Genomic DNA, 10228 nt, shown 5'->3' on the forward strand with positions numbered 1-10228 from the left:
GTTATTTGTGTGTGTGTGTGTGTGTGTGTGTGCGCGCACAAAACAGATTATGGTCAAAGGAGTAAAAGGTGGGAGTGAAGTAGCTAGACAGGTTTAAAGAGTGACTATTACATTAATTGTGGATACTATTACAGACACTTTATAATACCCTGGAATCAGGTTGCAGTCATTTGTTGATTTGTTTAGTGCTATTTGAGTTCTGCATTTTTAATCTCTTCAAACGTAGTGCCAAAAAAATTCTATCATTTGAAAGTACACCTCAAGTACAAAAGGATAATTACGGTCTTAAGGTTCCACTGATTCCTCTTGCTTCTGCTGGGTAGAATCAAATTATCTAGACTGGGTAAGTCTAGATAAGCCACTGAATAGCTGAAGTAAGATAATTACTCCCTAAGTCCTTCACAATGCTGGGTTAAAAATCTTCATTTTCTTTAAAAATGTGTAATATGCGTGGGCACCTGAGTTTGCCCAATCTCTCATCACTCTGTCTATGTTATTCTCATAGGACAGCACTCAAGACTGAACTCAGTACCCCAAGAGTGATGTGGATTTTACTGTAAACTTTATTTTACCACACATTATTGACCATGACATACCTTTACTGTTGTTAATTTCCAAAGTTCCTCAGAGTTTTAATATGAGAGTCATAATTTCATGCAGAATATAAGTCATCATTACCAAATAACTGATTACTCACTACAATTTTTTCTCCAGATATGCCAGTTTTTTTCTTCAGTTTTTTTCGTTCATGTATAACATCATGGTGGGTCTTAAGCAATTCCTCAAAGCGAACTCTGGTTTTCAGTTTGGCTTCACTCTCCACTACAAATGATAAAGACTCATCATTTTCTGAACAACATTACTATAGCACATATCTGCATTATTATTATGTTAAAGAACACAGTCTTTAGACAACTACTTGAGTTCTTTAGCTACCTTAGAAGAAGTGACCAGTCCTTTCTTCTTAAAAAACTTTTCTTTTGGCTATGATGTCACTACACTCACCTGTATCCCTCTCACCTGTTACTCCCTCTAAAAGTTTCCTTTACTCAGTTAACTTTCTATTTATGATGCACAGTAACATTAAATATTAACATTAACTAGAAATTGAAAACCAAACTATATCTAAATATAATATTGGTTAATGACATTGACTTTATTCATTAATTGGTTAAAGAATCCCTTTAAATAATCCCAACTTTTAAATAAATAAATAAATAAATAAATAAATAAATAAATAACATGTATTGCATATATAAATTTCATAAAAGTCTTACCAGTGGGCATATCTCAGCTATATGGAGAGCATCAAGTTGTAACGTAAAGCCCTGACTCAATAAGCATCCTATCAAAACAAAGAGAATTTACTTGTGATACGGAATTTGCAAATAAAAATTACAAAACATTCTTCATACAAGATTATGTCATGATTTATCTACTACCTCATAAGATTTATACCAATAAAGCTAAGTTCTCTTCTCTTACTTTAATCTTATGCAAATGACTTAAATACATTCAAATCAGTTTAGGGTCTGAAAAAAGGTAAAGAAAACTGGATCGTATTTGGGTAAAATATTTGTATGTTTGAAACAAAAAATTTAAAAAGAATCTTGAAAGCAGTAAATACATACTTTGTATATTAATGCACTTTTAATAAAAGTGTTGTAAGTAAAAAATAAGCTTTTCAATGTACTTTTAAGAAGCCAAACTCCACCCCAGAATTGACTTTCCCAAGAGCACACACTATTATATTGTAAAGTATGACTGTGGGTACCATATTAACAGAAAATGAATTTAAACATTTTTGTACCTGCCACTGAAAATGTTGCAATAGAGAAGGTTAAACACAAGCATTCATATCATTCTCCTCAAATAAAAACCTGGGTGTGTATTATTACATATCAAAACCAGGGATAAACTCAGTATACATATTCCTGCATTTCCAATTTTACTTAAAGATGGAGGTATGTGTCCAAAACATATTAATTTCCACCTTAGAGCATAATATTCACACATTTTAAAGAATAAAGTGGAAGACTGTTAAAGAAAAAAAAAGAGAGAAAACTATAATTTGAATTGGCTCAGCAATTATTGGTTGAGGCTCCAGATCCCTGGGGATCCACATTCATGTTCCTCTAATATTAAGGGTATTCTGGACAGAAAAGTCTGAGAAGAAACGCTAAAAAGGAAAGAATGACTACACACATACACCTAATTATGCAGTTTAAATATAACAACTATCTGGTACACAGACAAAATAGATGTCACTAAATCCACACAGTAAAGACTCTTACACTTTACTGATGGGAGCCCGAATGTACTCTTTCTAGTAGATACAGATCTAATAAGTTTGGTCATCCACTTTCCAATCTACCCTAAGTTAGAAAAAAGAAGAGACGCAAAGGCAAGTGCATCAGTAACTGAAACATAAAGCAAATAAGAACCTAATATTTATATATTCCCTGGTCATTCAATACATAGGAAAACAGCTGAACTATATATATGACTTTGAGTCATTAAGAAAAGGCTTACTTATATTCAGCTTAACCTGTTTTCCCTTAAAAAATTATGATATTTTAGACATTTCAGAAAGATAAAAACGACTGAAGAGGCAGGACAAAGAGTAAAGGATGATTCTCGTGCTTCTGCAAGTAGAATAATTAGGCTAGTAGTATTATTAACTGGAATACAGTACAAGCATAATGGAGAACTTTAAAACCCAAGTCTTGGGATTAGTCTTACAAACAATTAATTGTGACCTTAGGTGTTTGTTTCCTCATCTGTAAAATCAATCTAAAGGTGCACATTCAAAAGGTTGTTGTAAGGGTTAGATGATTTAGAACAATGCCTTAAAAAAAAAAGCACTGATAAACATCTGTTACGATTGTAACAGATATTTCCTACGGGGACAACACTCAGGTGAGCTTGGTGGGGCATGCTGAGCTGGGGCACTAACCAGCTACAAACGTTGGCTCCACTGTCAGATCCCTAGATTCAAATCCCAGTTCCACCTACCAGTAAATTAATCTCTGGACCTCAACTTCCTAATCGTTCGAAAGGGAATCATAACTGTAAATTACTCACAAGGTTTTTGTAAAAATGAAATAAGAATATGCATGTAAAATACTTAGCACAATGCCTAGAACATGGCAAGCCCTTTGAAAATGACAGCTATTAGCACTGTATATATAAATCTGTGTTTGTGTATGTATAATCAGATTGTTTGGTAGGCAACAGAATATAGTAATCCAGCAAGGAGAGCCAGGCTGAAGATTTGAGCAAGTTGTGAAGAGCGTCCACTGGATCTGCAGTCTGGAAGTCACGTGTTTGCAAAAATGTTTGTGAATGGGCAGAAATCCGGCAGCCATAGGTGGAAGAATGAATGGAAGGTGAGACCTACAGAAACGTGTGGATAATTATTTCTATAATTCTGCTTCCAACTGTCTTCCCCCACCCCCAAAGGCAGTGACATTAGGCAGTAGCTTTGAGAGACAAAAAGACTGTGGAAAGTTTTTACTTTTTTTTCTTAAGATTGTTTCCATGTTTCCATCACCCTATCCTTTTAAAAATAAATAAATAAGTCATCCTCCACGTTGCAAGCAGAGGAATTTTCTAAAATACAAACATGATGGCATCATTTCTGTTTAAATATCTTCACTAGATTCTGGGGCACCTAGGTGGCTCACTCAGTTGAGCCTCTGACTTCAGCTCAGGTCATGGTCTCATGGTTCGTGAGTTCGGCCCCGCATCTGTGCTGACAGTTCAGAGCCTGGAGCCTGCTTCAGATTCTGTGTCTCCCTCTCTCTCTGCCCCTTCCCCACTCGTGCTATCTCTCTCTAAAAAAAAAATAAACATTACAATTTTTTTTTTAAATCTCTTCACTAGATTCCAATCACCCACTGGAAAAAATAGTAAGTCCTTACCACCGGGGTTCAAGGCTACTTATAAGATGACTCCCTGCCCTTTTTTTTTTAAAACCTCTCTTTCTCCAGCCACATTTCCATACACATTTTGAACTCTAGCCATGTGCAACTACTTACAAGCCTTCAATCATGCCAAACTCCTTCTTGCCTTTGTACCATTACACGTACACCTCTCTCTCCTAAGAAATGACCTTCTTCTTTTGTCTAGGAAACTCCTAACTATCCTTTAACACTAAATGCAAATGGTATCTTTTCTGGGAGCTCTCTAACCTAAAGGGGCAGTTAAATACTTCTCTGTGATCCCACAGTGCTTTGAGCTTTACACCTCCCTCTCTACCTCAGCCCTTTATTTCCACCTTGGTAAAACGACCCAGGAAATTAAAATGGCACCTACTTTATTGTAAGGAGAAAAGGAAATAGTGAAAAGCAAAGTGATCAGCACAGTGGCTGACACATTGTAGGTGCTCAATAAAATTATGTCTATTATTATAGTACTAAAAATAATTGTGCCATAAAATACATCAAGTGAATTACAAGTTCACACTATTTACTATCAGTAGTACAATGTATAGTTGCATAGACACTAATATTACTTAATATAGCATATACATAACAGAAATAATCACTTCCAAACATTAATGTGTTTGAATGAATGGCTAATATTTGATTAGTAACATCACTGGCAAAAATTAAGGGACAAATTTAAAATGGTATCTCTGGCCCTCATATATTCCATTATTTTAAAGCTTCTCCCTCACAAATCCCTTTATAGGAGCTGCTAAGAAATACTAAATTTTGCTATTTATATATGAGATGCAGTACATTTCACCTCATATTTCCTTTTCTCTAAACATCTGATTATTGGCCAATACATGTGTAAAAACCATGGGGAGAAGAAGCAGAGGCTTGAATAATTTACCCTTTAACTGAATTTTATAGCACAGGAAAAAAAAAAAAGAATCCAAAAAAAACCCTGTATGCATAATTCAACTAATAAATGAAGATAGCCTGCATAAATAAACAAGATAAACAAATAAACCAAGTACGGTTTTAAAAAACGTTTGGTATTTGGATTTTTCAGATATTTTTTAAAAACTTCCCAGAGTTCTCACAAGGAGCAATCTTCCTCCTGAAAGCCCAATCAGTAACAGCAATAGTTAAAGCAACAGGTGAGAAAACTGTTAGCATCCTTTTCTCAAAACGTGAAAGCCATATACCCCAGTGAGTAGATGTTCTCACAGTAATGCTGAAATGCAGCACAACCATTGGTAGCGATTCTAAAGAGTGTACTTTTCACGTACATATCAAAACGACCCTTTTCTTATAAACGTAACACACTGACCACCTTTTCTCAGATGTAATTAAGGCATTTCACCGGTTCGAGACTCAGCACCAAGCTGACACCCTAAAAGGAAATAAACATCCTTAGTGCGCATCTGACTTAAATGCTTTTAAGCCAGAATCCGGAGTAGGAAAGCCAAAGATTGCATTCCCTCCACGCTGGCTCAGGACACCACACTGGGCGGGCCCGGGATGGGAGCCCAGGGATGGGAGCCCAGGGAAGGGAACGGGAAAGTACTTAGAGGAATTCATCAGAAACTACATCCCAAGGCTCCGCGGCACTTGGCGGGTCAGCCTGCGGTGGCGCAGTGCCGCCCCCCCCGCTCTCGGACTCAAGCAGTCCCCCAAGTCGCGGCCCCCGGAGAAGGCCGAGGCAGGCCCAGGGCCCGGCCCGGGCTCCCGCCACCAGCAGGCCTGCAGCGTACTCACAGAGAACTGAGCTCAGAGCGGCCGACGGCCCGTTCCCCCCGGGCGGACACTGAGACGGTGCGAAGCTGCCTACCGCGCGGGGCGGGGTGGGGCGGGGCGGGGCAGTTACGGGACGCCCCCGCAGCCACCCAGCAACCAGCCAGCCACTCCGGCTCGCAGAGCCGACTAGGTGCCGCAGTGCGGGCGGCGCGCCGCCTGCTGACGTCAGCGCCTGCCTACGCCGCCGTTCCCACGACAACCGATGAGGCCCGAGCTCCGGGACTGGACCGCTGCCCAACTTAGACTCCGGTCCGCGGCCCCGCCCCCGCGCCGCCTACGCCGGGGCCCCGAGCTGCTGCAATGCGGCGCCTGTGGAGGCGGTGCGCGCGCGCCGGCCCGCGGGCCTTCAGACTACGGCCGGGCACGCGCTCCGGTGATCGCGCGCCGGACTCCTCGTGCCCGTGCGGAAAGCGCGAGGCCGCGGCCCTCCGAAGAGAAAGAAATGCCCGGCCGAGAAGCCCTAAGGGGCGCAGGGAAGGGTCTGAACCCATTTGGTCGTCACGCCTGAAAAAGCGTTTTGTCCCTCAAAACCGTAGCCATCGCTGGAGCAAAACGAGAGGGGGCAGGGATAGACAGGGAGGCAGTCGTGGAGCCCTCCAAGGCGAGAAGCATGAATGAAGGAAAGCAACAGGCACGTCACCGCCCTAGCGATCGCGCCCACAAAATGAAACATCCTTTTAAGCGTGGAGAACAGAATTGTGCTACAGACCAGATATTAAGGAAACAAATTTCCATGATTCGTCTGGCGCGGTGTTATGCCGCCATGTGTTTAAAGCAGAACAAAAAGAAAACCCTCATCTTTTTCCACGCCAAGTGCCCCCTCCCGCTTTCTAATTTCTGCCAGAGGCGCCATTTTTAGCTCCGAGTCACCAGGGATGGAAAAATACTAGTCAGGCCCCTCCCCAGCTCTTGAATTTTTTGCAGTTTGTAGTCATGCTCTATGCCATAACCTGTTGCTTAGTTTGTAAAGTGAGAGTGTTATGCATATTTCTTTGGAGGCCAGCTTTTCCATTTATATTAGAACCACCACACTTTACAAAGCACATCTCATTTGTTTCTCCCAAATGCTGTGAGAAGGCAATGAAAAAAATTCCCATCTGAGGCATCTCAAAATGAACTGTTCAACTTTCTATTGAAAACCTATTACCCTCGGGGCGCCTAGGTGGCTCAGTTGGTTGAGCTTCCGACTATGCCTCAGGTCATCATCTCGCAGCTAGTGAGTTCAAGACCCGTATCAGGCTCTGGGTTGACAGCCTGCAGCCTGCTTCAGATTCTGTCTCCCTCTCTCTCTGCCCCACCCACTCGCATTCGTCTCTGTCTCTCTCAAAATAAATAAACACCAATAAATAAATAAGTAAATAAATAAAATCTATTACTCTTTCTGGATTTCTATCTTGGTTTCAATCACCACTGTCCTCCCAGTTTTCCAAATACCTGCAGAGCATCCTAAATGCCTCTTACACCAAATTATGTCCGCTCTGCTTTTTTAACACTCCCAGTGTATAGCCTATCCATCCTGACTCCCACTGCTTTGTGCCAGCCTTCATCACTTCTCACTGAGATTATTGTGGGAAGGCGTCTTTACCAGTCCCCTGACTCCAGTTTTGATTCCAGAACGCCATCCTCCATACTGCTACCAGAATGACCTCACTAAAATTATAAATGTGATAATGCCACTGTCCTGAAAATTCTTCAAGGACTATCTGTAGGAGAAAATGTAGTCGCTTTACTTAAACTATAAGACACTCCGTTTGCCAGACTAGTTTCCTCTCTCATTGCCTTCTTTCAATGTTAAGCTTCAGCAATATTGAATTCATGTGTACCATGCAAAACAATCCATACCCTCATGTCCCCATTCTTGCACATATTGTCTTCTCTCCCTGAAAAATCTCTTCTTGTAAACTCCTACTCCCCCACATCTCACCTCAAATGTTGTCCATACTTTGAATCCACTTAGCTATTTTTTCCCCTAGCTCCCTCTGCTAAAGAGATGTAAGGAACAATGATACCTTAGAAGCAATGAGCACATAGTGCCTATTTCTTGGTTTTTAAACACCATTCTCTATTTAAAGGAACTAGAGCCTCTTGGGGAAATGGCTTATTCAGAACAGGAGCAGGGGAAGTATAACACAAGCCTGGAAAAATTTTTTATACCAGAAATTAAAGAGTTTTTACAGAATAATGGAACATATGAAAGGGACTCAGAAACCCGCTGGAAGGAGCCCCCCATCAGCAACATCTGGGGCAATCTGAACACCACTTTAATAATATTAATAGATTATGATCTGCTGAATAAAATAGGAAAGCTTGAGTCTATACTGAAATAAGTACATGAATATTTTTAAATGGGCATAAAGAAACGTCCTTTCTTATCTTAGATCGCCAACTAATAAATGTAGAAGGAATGATGTAGGTAGATATATCATCATTTGGCAACTATTATAGTAAAAATTGATTCAGCCAAGAATCATCAATGTATGCTAATACCAGAGGGTGAGAATTTTAAGAGGAACATTATAGTCTTAAAGTATCTTCTGACCAAATACTAATTACAAAGGGAAAAACAGGAACTTGACAGTACAGAAATCTGGCACTGGTGACCAACGTTACCATCCCCAGTAATAGGACAGATCAGCATTGTAAGCCACCTGGTAAAGACACTTAGAACACACTTTTGTGATATTCCTGCCAAAAATGTACAACCTGAATCTAATCGTGAGGAAAGATCAGACAACCACAAATTGAGGAACATTTTACAAAATCATAGGTCTTTACTATCCAAAAGTTTGTCAAGGTCATGAAAGACAAAAGAACTAAAGAACTTTTTCAGGTTGTAGGAGACTGAAGAGGCATGACAACTAAGTGGAACATGCTATTCTGTATTGTATCCTTTTTCTGTAAGGATATTATTGGGACAATTGACAAAATTTGAATGGGATCTGTGGACTAGATAGTATTTTAACAATGTTAATTTCCTGATTTTGATGACTACAGTCTGGTAATATAGGAGATACTTTGTTTCTAGAAAATGCACACTGAATTATTTAAAAGTAATGAAGCTTCATATCTGTAACTTACTCAAATGGTTCAGAAAAAAGTATATATAAGTAAAATATGAGTATGTGTAGGAACAGAGAAGGATAAAGCAATATGTCAACAATTGGAAGATTTGGGCAAAGATAGAAGTTCTTTGTACTATTCCTGCAATATTTTCTGTAAGTTTGAAAGTATTTTAAAATAAAAAATGTTGTAAAGGTACTGAGATTTCTGGCTTAGGTAACTGGATGGAAAATGGCTAATTAATTAACAGTGGAAAGGCAGGAAGAGCAGGTATAAAGGAAAAGGTAGTTTCAGTGGGATATATCCAGTAGGCAATTGAATATATAGTAAATATAAAAATGAGTCCCATTCAAACTGGAGAAAGCAGATATGTTGCTTTCCCTCATTAGCTCAGAGTACCAGACTGAGTTCCTACTGGTACTAGGAGAGGCAAGCAATCAAGAGTAGTAGCGCTCATAATAAAATTGGCCAACTATTCATGAAATAGATTTAGGGTATTCAAAACATTTAAATAAATATAAAATAGCAAATTTATTGAATAAGACCTAAGTATGGTTGATAGACAAAATGTTTCTCCCCTGTACAAAATATCCATTAACCGGGGCGCCTGGGTGGCGCAGTCGGTTAAGCGTCCGACTTCAGCCAGGTCACGATCTCGCGGTCCGGGAGTTCGAGCCCCGCGTCAGGCTCTGGGCTGATGGCTCAGAGCCTGGAGCCTGTTTCCGATTCTGTGTCTCCCTCTCTCTCTGCCCCTCCCCCGTTCATGCTCTGTCTCTCTCTGTCCCAAAAATAAATAAACGTTGAAAAAAAAATTAAAAAAAAAATATCCATTAACCGATCAAAAGAGATGTTGGCGTTACTGCTTGTACTGCATTGCTAGGTCTACCATACAAAGTACCATAGACTGGTTGGCCTAAGCAACAGAAATTTATTTCCTCACAATTCTGGAGATTAGAAGTCCCAGATCAAGATGTTGGCAGGCTTAGTTTCTTCAGAGGCCTCTCTCCTACCTCGTCCTTTTGTCTTCCCATAGTCTTCCCTCTGTACCTGAGTCCTAATCTTCTCTTCTTAGAAGGACATCAGTTATATTGGATTAGGGCCCACCCTAATGACCTAATTTCAGTGTAATTACTTCTTTAAAAATCCTATGTCTAAATATAGTGACATTCTGAAGTGCTAGGGTTTAGGGTTTCAATGGATGCATTTTGGGGGCAAAAATTCAGCCTGCAACACTGCGGGTGTTATTGTGCTGGAAGTACAACAGAATGCAAAGATGGGACCTGTTTGGATTCTCATTCAGAACAAACTGTCTAGATAAAGATGTTTCAGGCAATCAGAGATTTTTCAGTATGGGCTGAGTTTGAGATGATATTAAGGAATTTTTATGTCTTTATAAAGGAAATAATGACAGTGTAGTTATGTAAGAATAAGCTGTT

At 39.9% G+C, this 10228-nt stretch overlaps 1 protein-coding gene across 11 annotated transcripts in view; it reads right to left on the reverse strand.

The window, feature by feature from the left end:
* AHI1 (Abelson helper integration site 1) overlaps nt 1–9821 on the reverse strand; it is a 209471-nt gene extending 199650 nt beyond the window's left edge. For 6 of the 11 annotated variants that reach the window (XR_015251561.1, XR_015251562.1, XM_086707931.1 and 3 more), the window contains exons 1-3: nt 5694–5874; nt 1278–1345; nt 698–822 (exon numbers count right to left, since the gene is read on the reverse strand). Coding sequence is in view for 9 of the 11 variants with exons in the window: in XM_086707931.1 (XP_086564057.1) it covers nt 698–822; nt 1278–1287 (135 nt within the window). In the remaining 2 variants the exon portion in view is untranslated. Of the gene's footprint in view, nt 1–697; nt 823–1277; nt 1346–5268; nt 5348–5693; nt 5875–9732; nt 9780–9802 lie in introns of those variants that run through there. The other 5 variants (XM_086707928.1, XM_086707930.1, XM_086707929.1 and 2 more) reach the window with 5 other exon arrangements.
* Nucleotides 9822–10228: the final 407 nt, after the last annotated feature.

The sequence above is a fragment of the Puma concolor genome, chromosome B2 (assembly GCF_028749965.1).
Source record: "Puma concolor isolate L17-30 chromosome B2, mPumCon1.1.hap2, whole genome shotgun sequence".
Classification (NCBI taxonomy): domain Eukaryota; kingdom Metazoa; phylum Chordata; class Mammalia; order Carnivora; family Felidae; genus Puma; species Puma concolor.